Below are 20,030 nucleotides of genomic sequence, written 5' to 3' on the forward strand. Positions count from 1 at the left end.
ACTGCCGCTCGTTGTTTTTTTTTGAAAGTCGAAAGTGCCGCCACTGCTGATTGACGATAATTTTCAGTAGCTTGACTACTTGGCTGGATGTCTTTTGGTTTGTCATTTTATTTGATTTTAATGAAGCTAGAAAAGTAGAAACGGGAAGAGTCGAGAAAATAGCAGCGAACGACAGATAAACAAATATCAAAATCAGAGAGCGATATACATAAAATGTATAGCAGTCGGTGGAGGTAGGGAAGGAGGGTGACTGAGTTTAAAAACATATTCCCCGACGAATGCAACTTCAAACCACAGTGTGGGTTCTGGTTCTGGTTTTGTACGCTTATTTGAAGCACAAGGGCAGCCAAAATATTTCTCTCCCAGTTACGTTTTTCCGAAACTGCGGTGGAGCTGGTCTAAGTTTAACGATTATTTCAGCAATTTTATCCACGGGAGATGCAGCAGGAAGTCAAAATAGGCCAAAAGCCGGTGGCTGGCGATGGGTATAAATATTCATAAACCTCCGGTTTGCGGTTCTGAAATTTCTTTCGTAAAATTGAAAACAGAATTGAGCATGTGACCAATATTGATTATGGTGCACATGGAGTTGTTTAAAATATATTCCTCAAAAAGTGTCTCGATTTTTAATCATTTTTATCATACCACCCTGCCCCCGGCGGCGACAGAGCATTTTAACGGATCAATACCTGCACCGCTGATGGGAGTACCCCGGCTGCGGGTGTTTAAACGGTTTGTTTAATACGGAAGTCACTCGTTTAAACATAAACCAGACAACTCAATTAATGATACATATTTTATTTTCATTCTTTCCTCGCGGCTTCAATATCTCTCGAGTGTGTCTCTTTTGGAAACTGTTCTGTCGATCGTGGCCGCCGGCGGAATCCGCTGCCAAGCCGAGGTGTGTTTGTTTACTCTTCGTTGAACCGCCACCACCGCGTGCCGCGCGATGTGCAGTCTGGAATTGCTCTCGCTCCGTTCCCCTAAGCCAACGTTTGACTCAGGAAAACGACGTACGCCACTTGGGAGTTTTGAATACTCCATGCTGACAATTTTCGGTTGATAAATAAGAGATAATTGCCTTCTTGTAATGAGCTGATATATGCTGCAACCCAGGGGAGGATGCCTAACAGTGATATATGGTCGGGTAAATGGAACAATAATAGACAACGTAGAATCAGTTTTCAAGTATATGGATCACAAAAACATTGCACATATCAATTAGAAACTTCTTACATTTCAATATAGTATCTTGGATTTTTATATTTGGTGTAAAGTTGATATTGATTCTAGTAAGTCGTCATAGATGCAAATCCTTAACAAAGTATGATATTGGAAATCCCTGAAGCGCTGCCGCGGGACATTCGGAAAATTCGCATCAGGGCAGTCAAAAATGCTTCGATAAAGCAGTTTAGCTGATCGAAATGCAAATGATCCACAATATGAAACTTCTGTTCCGGAAGCTGTTTGAAGTCCAATTTGACATATGTTTCATTAAACGTAAGGATGCATCCGTCGAGTTTGGTCCACCTTTTGACCGGATACCTTCCCGAAGCAATCCCGAGTGCGTATTATTCAAACTTTACTGTGAACAGCACCGAGTTGGTTGTCATATTCACCTCCGAAAGTTCTAAATTTGCTTTGACAGCTTTCCTGTAGTTCTATTGTTTTTTTGGTCCACTATACCACTACAAAACATCGATTGTACTTTTCGAGAAACAGAATACTGTTCTTTGAAACGTTTCAATACTGCCCAGACTGCGGTTTTGGCCATTTCCATCTCCTTTACGATCCTCGTAATCAATTCTTTCCTCTTTTCTTCCATCGTGTGGCAGTTCGTAATACCTCAAATTTTTCATAACATTTAAGATGGAAACTTTATAAAAAATGGCTGTCAAAGGTTATGGACCACTAGGAGCACTATACCTGACATAAAGAAGCTTACTTACGCCAAATTGGTTATACTTTAGTGTAGATTTATGCCGAATAGTCATCATAAATCACAGGTTTATAGACAAAATACTTATAATAAAACAAAAATAAGAATGCATATACCCAATTTTAACATGATACGACCGACCTTGGACGTTCCGGATTTCGCTTCCGATGCCGATTCTGGCGGAATAATTCTATATCTCATAGTGACAATGTAGTCAATCAATGAAACTGATCCCAAAAATTTGTAATAAGCGTGAAATTTATATAAAATCTTGTCTAAAATGATATTAACACTGTGACTCAACCATTAACCCTGGATTCTACGTGAAAATCATCCGGAAGATCCGGAACATCCGTATAATTGGCCAATTCATGAATCTAGTTCTAGAGCTCTGAAGTTTTTTCGATAATATTTGTTGCATTGGCATATTCGGCGATTCGTAGTTATAACTGGAAAATTGGCCAGAAAATAACTTTCCGGAAAGTCAGGAATAGCTGGTCAATTATTGAACATTGTCCTAGAGCTCTGAGATATTTTTGAAAACATGTAAGGGTATATCATATCTAGGATAAGGTTCATAAAATGGCCAGTTACACTGATGTTCCAGATTCGGATGGTGATTATGTAGCAAAAAAAAAACATGTGTAGGTCATAAGTACGAACTCGTTCAAATGAGAATTCAAGAAACACCAAAAACCCATTGTTCTAAGGCCAGCATTATGAATTTATCAGTTTAGCGATTGCCCCAGATTTTCCGGATGGTCATTATGTGACCACTACGGTCAATTTTTCGCTCGGAACTAGAAATTTAATTCTTATTTTCGTCATCGTTTGGATACCAACGACAACCCACGCACGAATACTGACCTCGAGATAGATCGGTTTGGAAGAGAGGAAAGTTCAGTACTCCTTCCAACGCAAACACAGCTGGATGAAGGAACTATTCGGGCCGTCATACCCCAACCCGTTGATAAGAATTCACCTCTGTGGCCGATAGGAATACCGATTTTACCACTTCAACCAACAAACCCACAAACCAGAGCAACCCGATAGTCACCTACAAGAACACGAGAATAACTACACAAAGTCTATCCCCAGGGCCGACCGCAATCGGTGTTCGTGAGCATAATAGTGTAGTTTATACGACAGCGGTTGGCACTGTGGGACTGGACCTTCCTCAGGTCAGTTCCGAAGTTGTCAATCCCCTCGCAGGTACTGCTTGTTTTGATGTTCTTTCAGGTTTGAATAACATCATCGACGATACGCTCCTTCCACATCACCACTTGCTATCGCCCGGAGAAGGCCCATCGAGATCATCGTTTCGAGATGGAACAGCTATAACAAAGAAAACTACACAAAGTCTTTCCCCAGTGCCGGTCGCTGTCGGTTGTTCTGGAAGTAATGTAGTAGTTTCGACAGTGTCTGCCACTGTGGAGCTAGACATCCCACAGGTCAGTACAATTTCAATTCATCTCCGAGTGAATTCTGTTGCAGCTTCTACCGTTACAGATGCGACCAGCAGTAACTGGTTTCGGGAAGAAGAGAAGAAAGTAGCTTCCCCACTTCACCATGAAGGGATCGACCGGAGGAAGAGAACTGTCTCTACCTCCCAAATATACAGTCCTCGCAATTCTCCTCTTGGCTTTCCGCCGACGAAGATACACCGCAACAACAGCAGAAGCACCAGAGCTCCGATATCCCAGTTGAAATCAGCGTAACCACGTCCCGGTAGCAACGGAACACGCCGACGAGAAATCGCAAGCCGTCAACATCGTCTTCGTCAGTGACTTTCGCCAATCGAGACAGCAGATACTTCGCCTTTCAATCGAACGTTCGGGGCCTCGAACCATCATCAGTGAGCTTAAACAGCTGATCTGCGAGTGCGGACCGAGCCTGATGGCGCTTCAGGAAACTTAAATAGACAACTGAGTAGTCCCAGCAGATTTCATCGGTAACAACTACACTCTGTTGCTGAAAACTGAGAGTTGTCGATACTGGCAATAAGGAGTAGGTATTGCCATGCAAATCGATGTCGATGCCAGTATACGAACAATCGCAGTTCGGATCCAATTGCCACAACCAATGACGATGGTGTCAATCTACGTCCCTCCCAGTACTCAACAGTGTCACGAACAGCTGGGTGACTTCCTCGAAAAGCTTCCACGTCCAGTGTTTGTACTAGGGGACTTTAACGCGCAGCATATTTGCTGGGGCCACTTCATCGCAGAAAAAACTTTGACGGAACAACTAGTCATTCTCAACAACGGGTCACATACCCGAATTGATCCAGCTTCCGGTACCACATCAGCCATCGATCTCACAATCTGCTCCGAAGCTGTGGCCTCGAAATTCATCTGGCGAACGCTTCCGCAACAGTGACCACTTCCCCATTGTCGTCTCAATCCCCGGATTACCTCAGGTTCCAACAAAAAGGCAGCAATGGCTGTACAACCAAGCGGATTGGACAGCTTACGAACGACTGACTGCCAGTGCTATACGACCGGGTGTCGATATCTCAACAGAGCGTTTCGTCGAGCAGTTGATCACTGCTGCAAACACTGCAATACCACGCACTACAGGTAAGGTAGGGCCCAAAGCTGTTCCATGGTGGTGTCCGGAGGTGAAAGCAGCCATAAAAAATGTTGGAAAACATTCACAGCACTGAGACGTATCCAGGCAGAAGACCCACGAAAAGCTTCCAAGAATCTCGGGCGGCAGCGAGAAAGTCAATCCAGGACGCCAAACAGTGATCGTGGGAAGACTTTGTCGCGAAGATATCTCCAAGTTCTACTACGCCAGAGATGTGGCAGACAGCGAATACGCTGAGAGGGAAACGTAAGCATAGCTCAACTGTTATTAACGATCCAGTGGATACACTGACAAGCTGGAAGAAGTAGCTGAAGAACTGGCACAACACTACAGCAAAATATCCTCAACCTCCAGCTATCCACAACCGTTCCAACATTCCAACAGGAGAAGGAAAAGGCCGAACGAAACCGAATAAAATTTTCGCCAGACACCGACGACATATATAATTCCGACTTCACACTGAATGAGTTGCTGTGGGCACTCGACAGAGGGCGGAGCGGGTCTTCTTCGATTATCCAATGCTTTAGCGACTGCCATTGTCGGTGAAAATTGCCATGCTGGAGCTCTTCAACGGAATATGGTACAGTGGCGTATTACCATCCTGTTGGAGAACTGGAACAATTGGGCTAATTCCAAAGCCAAATTTGAGCGACACGGATCTATGTGCTTTCCAACCAATCACTTTAACGAGTTGTATGGCAAAGGTATGGTGAATGGTGGATGGTGAATCGACGGTTGACTACCGAGCTAGAGTTGAACGGGCATCTCGACAAGCGGCAACACGCCTTCAGGTCCGGTCGGGGTATTGACACATACTTCGCGGAACTGAAGAGGTTTCTACCTAACCGCGATGAACACTGTTTGATAGTGTCGCTTGATTTGTCGAAGGCATACGACACCACCTGGAGTTATGGCATACTACGAACACTAAAGAAATGGTAGATGCGTGGAAGAATGATAAACATCCTGAAAAATGGTGTGCCACAGGGCTCAGTGAAAGCCGTCGATAAATGGTCGAGAAGTGTTGGATTTACGAGTTCTGCAACGAAATCAAGCATCTTCTATGGCCCGACAAAGGTAGATGGTGTAACTGCTCCGACACAAACGCTGCTGAAAACCCTCGGTGTTACCCTCGACCGATCGCTCAACTTTAAAGCGCATTGTAAAATGACGAACAAGGCTTACGAATCTAGCCTGCGTATCTTGAAGATGATCGGTGCCAAGTTACCTCGTGGTCATCGTGCGTCTCTACTGCAAATTGGGTTAGCAATTGTTACCTCTCGACCGCTCTATGGCATGGGGCTTGTAAGCAGAGGAGGAGATGCCGTCATTCAAATTCTCGCACCTGCCTACAACAGGATGATAAGATTAGCATCTGGAGAATATGTCACGAGCTCAATCCTAGCCGTTATGGCTGAAGCAGGTACTTTGCCGTTCGACCTAATCGTTCTCCAAACCATTGCACGATTGGAAATCCGCAAGTTGGAAAAAGCAAGGATAACCCTAATCTTCCCTTGGTGCATCGAGTTTCCGGTCTTTTGACAGAGGTAGTCGGAGCGCCTCTTCCAAATACTTGCTCTCGTGCGCCGTTGACTACTCGGAAGTGATACGAAGCCAAATCCCAGAGCGTGTGGGACGTCAAGAAACGCGTAAAAGCCGGAGAACCTTCTGAAATTGTTCGTCCAGTCGTTCAGGAGCTACTGACAGAACGTTTCAGCCGTTCAACAGTCGTGTACACAGATTGTTCGAAAGACGATATCGCTGTCGACGCGGGAGTTTTCGGAGAACACTAACAACAATCGGTTGGCCTTCTGCCGCAATGCAGTGTTTCTCAGCCGAGGCTTTCGCAATAAGAACAGTGCTAACTGCGTATCACACGTCAAGAGATCTGCTAATAATGTCAGATTCGGCTAGCTGTCTATCAGCAATCGAAGCTGGCACATCCAAGGGCCCGTGGATCTAGGAGATCGAGAACATGCTTCGAAATCGTCCAATTAAGCTATGCTGGATTCCGGGTCACGATGGCATCCGCGGTAATGAAAAGGAAAATCGACTTGCTGGAGAAGCCAGGGGCATTGCTCCATTGGATATATCTGTTCCGGGTGCAGACGCCGTCAACCAAATCAAAACAGTCGTCCGAAACCAATAATTTCATCGGTGGTCAGCGTCCATTGAAGTCAAGGTTCGTAAAATCAAATTTGACACGGTGAAGTGCGAGAGCTCGGCTGATCAGCGAGTGCTTACCTGACTCCGTATTGGACATACCCGACTAATGCACGAGTTCCTGTCGAAGAAAGAAGCCCCATTAATCTGCGAGTGCTGCGGGGTAACTGTTGACGTCCGTCATCCTCCACTGCAGGAGATACGATAAAGCTAGGAAAAAGAACGACATTGATTCGACGAGTCTACGAGTGGCTAGCGCGACTTCCGGAAGGTTAATAAACAACAACAAGAACTTACAAACCAGTTTTGTAAACAAACTACATACTACGGAAACACCACGCCCAAAAAGTTTGTCAGAAATATCAGTTATCATATTCAATAAATTATAAAACTACCCATTCAGACCACGGCTTGTTAGACTTCTGTTTATGTGGATGTAGACAAACCGTTGTCGTTTGAAAAACTATCATAAACATATTCACCAGTTAATATTCGGAAAAAATCAAATATTTTAGAAATAACTAAATTCTGCTTCTGCGGAAAAAGATTTGTCATGTCTGATGGAAATAGTGTACAGCGCATTCAAATATTTTCGGGAAATACTGGGTAGATAATCTCCATGATCAAGTTTCTTAAAAAGGCAGCATCGAAATAAAAAGAAGACAGACATCCTCTTTGTCCTCTCGCAACAGATCCGACAAACTCCAAAGAGCGCCGCAATTAGGAACCAAATCCTTCTACAAATCGGACACCACGCCTTCAGACTTACCGTCCCATTCGCATCCGATGATTTCCGCCCGAAGGCAAACCGTCCGGTCGTACTGGCTGTACGGGTAGATACGGATTTTCGAGGCATAGATAATTGGCTGCAAAATGTTCTCTACTTCGCTGTAGGTGTTGGTGTTGCCGGATAGAATCTGCAAGAGAAGAAAAGGCGTTCAACAACAACAAAAAAAGTATTCTACAAGGAATTACAATGAATCACGCTACGAGCTGATTACACACACGCCATGTTTGGGAAAGCTCATGGAAAATGAAAATGAAATTATAATGAAAGTTACTCCAGCAGACATCGCCATCTCTTTTGCCCACAAACAATGATCCTGCATGTGGATGGTGTAGCAACGCGCATTCCGGTAGCATTGAATCGAAAGGGAAAATTATGTTTCACTCTCTACCAGCAGTTAGTCGTTTGGTCGGTCGGGGGAAATGAAAATGATGATGCTGCTACTGTGAAATTATGCCTTTCCTTCTGGTGTAGGTTGAAATACACTTACCTATACTTACGGTTTTGCTGGTGCGGAGAGAAGATTGGACTTTGGGAGTGCTCGAGTACGGAGGAGTAAATTACTTTTTTATGGACCGGCGGAGGCAGATTTATGGAAGGTGTATTTATAAACCATTTCCCAGCAAACAGTGTTCGGGTAAGATCCATGCTAATATTTTCCATCTTCTTTACCTCTTTTCTTTTGCGGAATTTTGAGATATCTTTTGGATTCTTGGAATACGCGAACAAATTTTCCAAAAGAGATGAATATTCATAATTCGTGTTTAAAAAATCGTATAATTTGGTTGAGAACGAATATATGTATCGAGTACTTATTAATTTACGTGATCGGATTGCGGCACGAAATTCATTTCGTGTGCCCAAAAAGGGATGAAATCTCACTCGCCTTCATAATCGTAACCAGTGCAACAAAGGGACAGGTTTCTCCACCATTTTCATCATCGCTCATTTCTCTCGGATTGACTCTTTAATCACGGCAGCGGGGATTTCGGCTCGGAGCAAATAAAGAAAATATACCCTCCCCGAGCAACAACAAAGCTTCAAATTTCACGGAAAACAGAAGCAAAACTCATTACAGGTTGAAATATCTTCCCATTTCCCGTCATCCGTAGTAAATTTCCCAACGGATGAAAGCTTGCTTCACCATCAGACACAACCACGGTGCGGTGGCACAAGGAGCGGCAGTGGTGCGTGTAAGACAGCTGCCACCAGCTAATTCCAAGCAGGTTAGCCTTCCATGCCCGAAAATGAAAATAAGAGAGGAAATATCAACAACTGAATAAATCATAAATTCTGGAGCTTGTTTTTCGTTGATACGCACCATCGTTACGTTCATGTCCCCAGCAGATCCGCATCGTCTCTGTCTCTCTCTCTCTCTCTCTCGTACTCACTTTATCCGGCGATCTTCCTACAGAGAAATACATATTTTTCCAGCCAAGCTCACGAAATTACTCGGTTCCGTGGCTGGTTGCCTTTCATAGCGTATCCTACGTAATCCTGCGTCAACCCCAGCTTGCTGTGTTGGAAGGATGACGGGGTAAAATTTCATTGAAATTAAAGAGAAATATCATTTTCCGCAGAAAAAACAACAAGCTTCAAGCGCCACCACCGATCCGATGCGCAATGTAATAAAGAAACCGGGAGAAACAAAACGGTACAGCTTCCTTTGACAATTCCTACCCGGAGGGTTATTGCCAATTGTATACGCCATGGTATCTGTAGGCCCTATAGGCACAGTTGGATGCTCGCTAACAGATACTTTGAGTTTGTCTTTGGCTTGATTTATTCGAGACTAATGACAATATTTGCCGGAAAAATACTCTTTGATAACAAACCATCATGTGATCCTAGTTCGTTTTAATTCTATTGTTCCCATATTTCCGCTATATATAAGAGAGTCAGAGGTTCCACCTGAAACGCCTCCGCCAAAGTAATCAGCCGAGATATTCAGGAACAAATGTGCTTTTGCAATCAGGAAACCGTGTAAAGTTGCTGCACCGGTTTTTCACCTCCTTTGTTCTCGCCGTTATTATGGCACATTTATCCCACTTCCACCTGCACAGCAGATTCGGTTGGCGTGCGCAACACTCCCGTCAACCGGCACGGATACGTTCCACTGCAGATTGAAGGACTGAACCCCACACTCCTCTTTTCAGCCCATTCGCTTGTTCGCTAGCTTCGTTCCTGCCCATAACCCCTGCAATGCAACAGCGCAAGCACATTACATAGTAGGCTGAGGGAAAGATCATAGTCTTTGCGAAACAAGAAATACCGGAGCGGTGGGGATTTTAAGAAAGGATTTATTATTCTTTTGTGTTCCGGTCGGGAAACAGCAGAGCAAAATCTTTCACTCTTGATGCCCTAACACGACAGGAGCTCCGAATTAACTGTTATTAAACAGTACGTGAAGGATGTGATATATCAGTTGCTGGATTCATTTGTAGTAGAGATGGTCAGTTCGAAACGTAAACTTTACTCGACTGTATCCCTTGACCTGCTGCTTTTAAATATAGAACTCTTATGCTCTAATGGCCAGAATAAAGGGGGTTACGATAAAAAATGTTCAATTTTAATTCATCGTGCATTAAAAAAACCTGCGCAACACCATTTCAAAGTTGTATGTATGTAGCATCATGTCTAATATTTGATTTTGACATTTTTTCTTTAGTTGTTAAAATGACATCGAAGAAAGAGGAGCTAAGGAGTAAAATTTTGCTTGCGCGTCGCGAAAATCCGAACTCACACGCCACGTCATTGAATAGAGCCAAATCAACTGTCACCAAGGTAATATAAGTGGTCAGAATAAGTGACCAGCTTTCAAGCGGAACCCCAACCACTCCGTTCGAGATGCCGCAAGCAACCTGAGAGTGTCGTCTAGAACCGTATATCGAGCTAAAAACGAGCCAGACTGTCGATTTATAAAAAAAAAGTTGGTTACTCCAAATCATGAACGAGAACGATCGCGGAATCTGTACAAGAAGATGCTGGTGAAGTTTGATTGTGTGGTACAGGATGACGAAACCTACGTCAAAACAGATTTTCAGCAACTTCCATGACAGGAATTTTATACGTCGACTGAGAGAGGAAAGCGGACACAGATTTTCAAACACATTGAGTTGTCGAAGTTCAGAAAGAAATATCTCGTGTGACATGCCATCCGTTTCTGTGGCTTGAAGAGCTACATTTACATAGAAACTCGGACCATCAACCATTAAATTTATGTGCAGAAGTGCGTGGAAAAATGTATGTTGCCTTCCCTCTAGCTACAGAATTGTTTCGTTCTGCTTTGGCCGGACTTGGCATCTTGGTATTACGGAAAAAGGAGTGGCATGTCGAGAAAAACGTCCAGGTGGTACCCAAAGACATGAACCCTGTCAGCTCGCCAGATCTCCGCCCAATAGGAAATCTATTTTTGGGAAATCGTCAAGCGGAACCTCAAGAAGGCGCTAAAGAGAGTTGTAAGAGAGATCCAGTTGAAGGCACAGTGGCGTTCTGTGCCGAAGAATATGACCTAGGAGCCCGTGCAAAACGTGACGCAAGGAGTCAAACGGAATGCAATTCGCATTTGCTGGAAGGAAGCTTTAGTAAATTTTTTTTTCTTTATACTGTATGTATTGAACTAGCATGGTTTGATTTTTTTGTACTAGAAAGTTTGGTCAAATTACACATAGGGGAACTGTGCTCAAGACGGACACCTCAAGGTTCAATTTGAAAATTCGACTCATCGATTGATGCATTGCTCGCAAATTGCACGCAAGCCGTGATTTCAGATAATATTTTATCAATATAGTAGCTGACACAAAAAAAATTCAAGCAGAAAGATGTTTAAAATGGTTGTGAAAAGAAGCACAAAATTAGCATTTCAAAAGTGTGATGGGAAAGACCACCTGGCAAAGGTAAGATGAACATGCGGTATTGATAAAGATGAACGTAGGACAAGGGCAGAGTGAGCCGCTCTTCGAACAATAAATTTTGTTTTCTGACGGTACATCACAATCTAAAACATCGGTACATCACAATCTAAAGCATCACAAAATGCCCAAGGGTATACAATTTAACGACATTTTGTACTGTGTTCGTCGTACCCAACATGATGCCAAATTTTAAAAAGGTTCCTAAATCATGAACGACTCATTGAAATTTCTGTTTTTCAACAGTCAAGTGTTAAATAGCTAGTACATCATGTCAATCTAAAATTATTTTCCAAGATCAACAGCTTTTCAGGTTTAAATCGTTATTTTGTGGTGTCAAAAAATTAAATTCATTAGCATACACTCGAAAAATTGTTTTGCTTAAATTTCTGATAATTCGTGTATTAGCAGTATCTTTCGGAATCGTTTGAAATCTTCTAACATCATATAGTATCAGTACCATTCAACAGAATTTTTCATTTTGTGAAAAACGCAATTTGTCCATCTTACCCACAGTGTCCAACTTAGACACAGTTCCTCTATCCTTGTTTGATCAATCTTGATCGTAATATCCTTTACTTGTAACTACGATTTTCAACTATTTTTTTAATTTCTGGTCCCTATGACTGTGACATTTTCATAGTTTCAATGATTTCTACTTTCACTGTTTGCTACACCCCGGTCGTCAACAAAGCTAGTAGTTTTCTTTTTAATTTATACTTGTTGAACAATCGTGATCGTTTTTATTTTTGTACTATTTATTTTTCGTGTTAATCGGTTGTGCAAGAACTTTGAAGTTTCGTGAACTTAACCAGCATCATATCTGATAGCTGCAAGTGTTGTATTTAGTGAAAGTGATAGTTTCGTGTTTTTTTTTTCTACCTGACGTTATCACTTTGCACAACGTTACGCTCAATTTGTTGACAAAAGCGACATCTTCTGGTGGATAGCTGATAGTTGCATGCAAGTTCGCTTCATTTTTGCTGCGTTTATTGCATACCCGGTAGGCGTTATTTTCTTCGCTCAAAAGCATGGCTTGTACCAACTGCTCGAAAGTCATAAATGATTCTGAGCGAATCACCTGTCGTGGGTATTGCGGAAATTCGTTTCACATGATATGTGTCAAGTTGGATTATGACGTTCGTGATGTCCTGGGAATCCACTCACGGAATTTATTCTGGATGTGTAACGGATGTGCTGATTTGTTTTGTAACGATAATTTCCGCAGAATGGCTTCGCGTTGTTGCGACAATGCAATGCCCGACGACAATTCTCTGAAATCATTAAAGGATGACATAGCTGATTTAAAAGATGTCGTTAAAGCTCTCTCGGTTAAAGTCGACACAAAACCGCTATCTCCAACGGTAAATACACCTTGGACAGGGATTGCTGCATATAATCCCGTTCCAAACACTCCTAAGCGCAAGCGTGAAGATGATCCGCTCAAAGCAAAAATCACTAATATTCGTGGTGCAAAAGCTGCGTTTGACACGATAAAAACAGTATCACCACCTGAGGAGCTGTTATGGGTCTACTTGTCTGCATTTGATCCCAGCACGACGGACGATGAAGTTTCTAGACTTGTGAAAGATTGTCTGGGAAAGGATATGCAACCAAAAATAGTTCGCCTAGTTCCTAAGGATAAGGATCTCTCATCGCTGAGCTTCATCACCTTCAAAGTTGGCGTTAGCAAATCGTGCAGAGATGAGGCTCTGTCCAAAGACTCTTGGCCGGAGAACATCTACTTTCGTGAATTTGTGACCAATTCAAAAATTCAACGGCCTATCATCAGGATCGCTGCGAAGAAGAATCCATCTGGTGGTGGACAGTAGCGCCAAGCTATCCCGGATAAACTCGTCTGTCTGACTTCATGTTCCTCGGTGAGCGACATCGGACTACCTGGCGAATCGGCAACTTCTTCTGTGTCAGGTAAAGCCAAGAAGGGTATATGTCCTTCCGAAGCACTTCAAGATGCTGCACACCCTCAATGTAAATTTCACTTACAGTCTGCTGATGAACACTACTCAATCGACTCTACCGCTCCAGCGAACCTTCAATGTCAAAATGATAATTTCGATCGCATCGCATCTGTCCGCTCAGGTAAACATTTGAATAATATATGTCCTTCCGAAGCTACACGTGATACTGCGCACCTTCAAGTATGCCTCCCATTGCAGTCAGCCGCTGGACGCAACAGTTATGACGCAGTCATTCCCTCCGTATCGCAGCTTGTTCCCCTTCCTGACAACAGTACATCCTGCTCTCCCCGCGCTATTTGCGGTGATAGTGATCATCGAGCCCGCAGTCCTGAAACTTGGAATGCAGCACGACACCTCTCACATGACACTGATGGTTTGCGGATTTACTATCAGAACGCGAGAGGGCTTAAGACGAAAATTGATGACGTGTATTTAGCTGCTGTGGACGGTGACTACGATGTTTGCGTCTTCACCGAAACATGGCTCGATGCGCGTATAACATCAGTGCAGCTTTTCGGCGATGCTTACACCGTATACCGTGCGGACCGAAATAGTGGCAACAGTATTCGCGGACGTGGAGGAGGAGTTTTGATTGCTGTTTCCACCGCATTTTCCTCATGTGAGATTGATGTAGGTAGTTTAACCAGTGTTGAGGCTGTTTGGGTTAGAATTACAACTCCATCGAGGAACTTTTATATTGGTGCTGTCTATATTCCTCCTGAGAAGCGACTCGACTGCAATATCATGCAACTTCACATGGATGCTGTGAATAACGCTTCTTCACAAGCTGGCGCGGATGGCGTGATGATTGTCCTTGGTGATTTCAATCAGCCAGGGCTCATTTGGGTGCCGTCACGACACGGATACGCTTACCCAGACCCGATTGCTTCGACAACCAACATCGCCAGTCGTTTGCTATTGGACGGATTTGCTTTCAACGGGCTAAGTCAAGTAAGCATGATTCCTAACCACCAGTCACGCTTTCTGGATCTCGTCTTTGTTAGTGAAACTATTATACCTGTATGTTCCGTCAATGAAGCATCCAGCGTGATTGTTCCACTTGACAACTTTCATCCCGCGCTTGAAATCTCAATTGGCACTATTCGATCAGTTCAGTATGTAGAAACTCTTTCTGTCGACCGTCTCAACTTTCGCAAAACTGATTTTGTAAAGCTGCGCAGTTCTCTGTCGCAAATTGATTGGAGTGTACTGCATGCCCAAGTGAGTGTTAATGCTGCAGTTGCCATCTACAAGCGACTACTACTGAACTGTGTTGAGACCTCACTGCCTCAATGTCAGCCTCCTAGCAAGCCGCCTTGGTCAAACAGCACTCTTCGAAAGCTAAAACGTACTCGAGCAAAAACCCTACGTGCATACACAAATCGACGGTGTCCTCTTTCTAAGCGCATGTTCACTTTAGCCAGTAATGAGTATCGTTGTTACAACAAGCTTCTGTACAAACGCTATGTAAACCGCATCCAGAATAACCTACGCCGAAACCCGAAGGGCTTTTGGTCATTTGTCAACACGAAGCGAAAAGAAACTGGACTTGTTACTATGTTTTAATTGCCGCAAGGTTCTACTGTATCGATTTTGTTGGCTATTTTCGGCAAATTTGAGACTAAGAGAAACGAAAGCAATGAAATTGAAAGACGGATAGGTATTCTAGAGCGAATCAGTTATAAACTTAGAACGAAAAACTAGAACTAGGCAGGCTCATATGGGCATGATCGAAAGGAAATGTGAAGAATACTTTGCCTTATGCAGAGTAGGAGTTGGGAGTTGCACCCAAGTCTACCGCATGGTCTATGGTAGAACATAACTCATCATCATGTTTTACCGCCGACGCCGGCTAAAATTTCGAAATTTGAAATTCGAATTTTGAAATTCGAAATTTGAATTGGAAGGTTGAAAATGGAAAGTTGAAAGTTGAAGGGTGAAATTGGAAAGTTGGAAGCATTAAGTAAAGGGATGAAGATAGAAAGTTTAAAGCTGAATGATGGAAGTTGAAAGTATAAAACTGAAAATCGAATGTTAAAAGTAGAAAGACGAAGTTGAAACTTAAAATTTGAAAGATTTTAATAAAATTGAAAGATGAAAGCTGCTGAAAATTGCAAGTCGAAGGATGAAAGTGAAAGCTTCAAAAGCAATAGTAATTTGATTATTGTACAGAGTTTAAGATAGACAGTTGAAAGTTAATGCACACTAGTAGATGAAATTGGAACTAAAATGAAATGGATTTAAAAATTTATTTTAAAGCTTGGGAAAAAGAAAAAAATAGAAATTTCGATTCAAAATTAAAATATCAAAGCAATTATTTCGGGTTAGATTGTCATGACCGACTCGCTACTTATATCTTCAGAACATGATATTTATTTTCGTTTCAAAAACAATGTCGATGAATTGTGAAATGGAGCCGGATTGTGTATTATGATTACCGTACTGCGATTCACTGATTTTGAAGTCAATTTCTAACAAGGTTTTGTTTTCATCATATTATAACAATCAAAACAATGAAACAATAGGAACAAGCTAATGTTTTCTTCAAATGTTTTCGGCAAAATAAATTCAAAGGAATTGCGTGAGAAACGAAAAATGATACTAAACGTATAACGAACCAGCAAGCATCTCGTTTTCAAGTGATTGTGGGACCGGCTTCAGTGCGCGATACGTGCCGTTACCCGATCAGAAGTACATAACAAAAGCATTTCAAAACTCTGCTTCGCGCTGTTACTTGTTGGAATTACCTGTTATTTTAACGAGACCAGATTTATAACATAGTTTACCAAAAAAAAGATAGCATTATATTCAGGTATCTGCTACGCTGCCATGTTTTGCAAACCAATATCTAATACGTCGTGTTAAGGTCGATCTACAATCGCCGGAATCAATTCCACACTACATTCCACTGGTGCTCGAATTCATTTTATTATCGATATGTCATGGTGTGAAGAGTTTGTCATCCATCAACATGACGAAAAAATCACTTTTCTTCAATTTAATGTCCAACATTAGAGCTCAATGACATATATCTAAAGAACGAGTCATATCGTAACGTTTCTATCTAGTGCGGATCGAGCTTCCAGCAAAACGAGCAGATCAATCAGAATTCGTCGCTGTTGTGCTATCTTATGACAAGCGCCATTTAGCACATTTCGAGAAAAACGATTTTTAAAGTTTGAGATTGAATCTTGTAGCTTATAAATGGTAGAACTAATTCAGAGAAGACAACTGATGCTTCTATCTATTCTGTATTAATCTCTCAAATATTACGAAAATCGGTTAACTACATTGCAAGTTTTCAATAAAAATGTAAACAAAAGTCGGTCTCACACGTGTCATAGGTGTGTATTGATGACAAAATTTGTATGGCGTGTTATAATCGTGCATGGAAAATTTTCCATGGAAAAAAGCATCAATTATAAATTTTTATTCATATCTTTGGTTTAATTTGGTCTATAAACAATCGGTTAGATACATTTTGAAGGAAATGGAATTTAGAATTTAGGGAATTTAGAAAAAATAGTAAATTTTGGTTACAGTGTTGCCAAATATGCTATATTTCCAGTTTAAAATTAAACTACATTTATCTCACAATTCGTGTATTTTTGTTTTGAAAATAATTATGCCATTGTGTTTCTCAGACAGTTTTACACATAAAATCATCTTATGAATCAAGATAACTTGAGCCAATTCCCAGACACAGTCATTTGAAGCAAAAAATTAAAAATTTCTCAATACGTTTCTCACTATATCTTAGTACCCAAGCAGAATGTCAAAATTCTGAAAACGCCACTTTGTAGATATTTTTTAGACAAATAATGTGTCATAACTAACTCAATTTGCCTCAAAATGGCGTTTGTCATTAGATAGCACAACAGCGACGAACTGTCAGTGGAGCCCATAATTTGTGTGCCCACAGAGATGCTGGCTCATGTCAGTTCAAAACAATCGGGACAGGGGTGCCATATACGTGATTATGCTATAATCGTTTCATTGCATTTTTATCGGGTGGCCCCCGACATAGCAGTCGGAAAATCATTTCTCGTTCTTTTGACAATCAATTGTTTTGTTTCTATCCGTTTCGACAAACCAGCAAATATCGGAAACTACAGTTACTAGTCCAATCTGAAAAAAGTTCCTCTGTCGAACGAAGATACAAATGAATCCAAAGAAATAGATTGTCAAGCCATTTCATATCCGGGGGATAATTAAATACGCCTCGGAAACAACCAATGTTTTGCTTTGCTTTCTATTCATTACAGAGAGGACATCTTTCAATGTTCACATCATTATTTTTCCTTCGTTTGATAACGAAGCCCAAGCCATTCTATTAGGCTCCCTCGCCCAACCCCATGATCGAGAAGCCACCGAAGCCCAACCAGGGGTACCAGTCGTGGTCGTCGTTCCGCCCTCGCCTTCGAGCCAGAACCGAGAGTAATTAAATTCAGGTAATTTAAAACTCGCTTGCTAATTTATGTCGAATTTCCCGTGTCGGTCCTGTTTGGCCCGATCCTACCATCATTGGTCACAACGACCTGCCAGCTTCAAAATGCGGATTCTTTTGTTTCAGCTCCGAGCACTGTTTTCCATTAAGCCGGTTGTTTTCGGAACTACGACTTTCGATTTTGCTCCTGCCTTTGGTTTCGAATTTTCCGGAACAGGCATTCAGGAAATTTCTTAATCCTCGCTTTGCCACCCGCTTCCAGCAACCACCACACAAAGCAAGCTCTGGTGCCTTATTTCGTGTACAGACCAAAGCCGGAAAGAGGTCGCTAATGAAATAAAAACAAGGGAGAAGACGGCGGAGATGGGGTGGTTGTTTATTTTGGAAAATTGTACCTCTACTTTGGTGGTTTTGGAGAGAGTCCGATTGTTTTTTTACCAAGACTAAACGAACGAAGACAACAACAAAAAATAAAATTTGTTCATGGCTTGCTTGTTCTATGAAATTATAGAACTAGTAGCTCCAGCTTCAGGTCTGTTCAGTCAATAGTTTTAGCACCCAGTGAGAAGATCAAATTCATTTTGGGAAAATGAAAATCAAAAATCGATAAGTGACTTAGGCTAAAATTACACATGCTTCACCTTTTCGTGCTCGACCCTCGGGTTGACAAGGGAAGCAAATTTGTGTAAGTCGGAGGCAAAAGACATTCTCTTTTCCCGAAAGATGTTGCTGCTGTTGATGTTGATGATTATGATGATGACACGTTTAGGTCCCTTTTTTCGCATTGACTCTGGCAGAACCGGTGAAAAGACTTGAGAAAAAGGATGTTTTAGGCCATTTTCGCAGGTACGAGCAAAGCCCGATACGGTGGGTAAACAATCTTCATCAGATTTTCCTCTTGCGATAAGCCAGAAACAGAAGAACTGACGATGGCTTGAAGGTAAATGGACGATGTTTGCATAGGGTTTTAAGGATCTAGCTTCAGCGGAATATGTTCTGCTTCCCTGGAGCTGGAGCTTTTCTCTCGGTTCACAATTTGACCAGCACACAGGTAGTATCGTTATCATTATTATTTATTTTTATTTCACTTAGGAAAACGTGTGGGCTAGGACCGGAGGGTGTTTCAATTTGGTAAGTAGGAGGACAAACACTTGAACTAACGAGATAACAAATCGCATATTTTAACGAGAAATCGACACAAATAAAATGATAACTCAACGACGGGCAGCAAGGTGGGTGATTTTTCTCCTCAACGACCAGGTAAAACTTGTTTTAAATTTAAATTTTTAGCGCTTTCTGGGCCAAGAAAATGGCGTGTCTGTGGATGACAACTTTCACGGAAATAAACTCAGCTGTGCTTACCTCATTATCTCGGGTATTTTTCCATCGTTTCCACTTGCTAAATCCCGGTCGCCAGTACTCGAGCACGTACGCCTCGGTATACTCCCGACCTTGGCCCTTGCCGAAACGGCCCTGAGTCTTGATCGCCGTGACAACATGCATTTTCTGCAGATCAATCTGAAGGTACTCGTTCAGATTCCGCGAGACCATGTGCTTCGGACACCAGGCGCCTCCATTGTTGTCCACTTTTAATCTGTAAACGAGATGGAAAGATAGAGAAAGAGAGAGCGATTAAAACAAACTGCGAGAAACATGCTCAATATTAATCTATTTACTCCGCCAAGCAGCTGATGCGACGATGATTTAAAGCTGTTTTCCGCCTGGGAGGAAATTGAAATGCTTTGTCAAAGAAGGATGAAAGTATGCGGAGTGAACATGGGAACTTATTCAGGGTAACTGTTCGGGGGTGAAATTTATACTTTCAGCTACTACTACAAAGTTGCACTCTGGCTTGCTGCGGGAGCACATGAAACGACAGTAAAGAAAAGGAAAGCGACACAAGTTTATAAATTCAACAAACTTTTACTTCGTTATTTTCGCCAGAGACAAAAGTTTCAATATTCTACTCAATTTTTGTCGTCAAGTTTTGTTTTCATCTTTTAGCCTTCTTCCAACTTGTTTGCGCGATGCATGGAGATCTTTCAATTGGGTACCGTAGTGCCGAGTTGCTCTAAGTAGGCTTGATTAAGAAGATATTTTTTCAACGAAACTAGAAGCCTTTGTGTTGAATAAACCAACACGGAACACGTTTATGGCAACCCTGATGAAAGTAGAAGAAAAATCAGCATCCCCGGCGGAAAGAAAGAAATTCGCT

At 42.1% G+C, this 20,030-nt stretch overlaps 1 protein-coding gene across 2 annotated transcripts in view; it reads right to left on the reverse strand.

Annotated features, from left to right (window-relative positions):
- The window catches only part of LOC131682567 (discoidin domain-containing receptor tyrosine kinase B), an 840,338-nt gene that overhangs the window by 277,684 nt on the left and 542,624 nt on the right, over nucleotides 1-20,030 (reverse strand). For both annotated transcript variants that reach the window (XM_058964138.1, XM_058964139.1), the window contains exons 4-5: nucleotides 19,178-19,409; nucleotides 7,461-7,608 (exon numbers count right to left, since the gene is read on the reverse strand). In XM_058964138.1, coding sequence (XP_058820121.1) covers nucleotides 7,461-7,608; nucleotides 19,178-19,409 — 380 coding nt within the window. The remainder of the gene's footprint in view (nucleotides 1-7,460; nucleotides 7,609-19,177; nucleotides 19,410-20,030) is intronic.

The sequence above is a fragment of the Topomyia yanbarensis genome, chromosome 2 (genome assembly GCF_030247195.1).
Source record: "Topomyia yanbarensis strain Yona2022 chromosome 2, ASM3024719v1, whole genome shotgun sequence".
NCBI classification, from domain to species: Eukaryota; Metazoa; Arthropoda; class Insecta; order Diptera; family Culicidae; genus Topomyia; species Topomyia yanbarensis.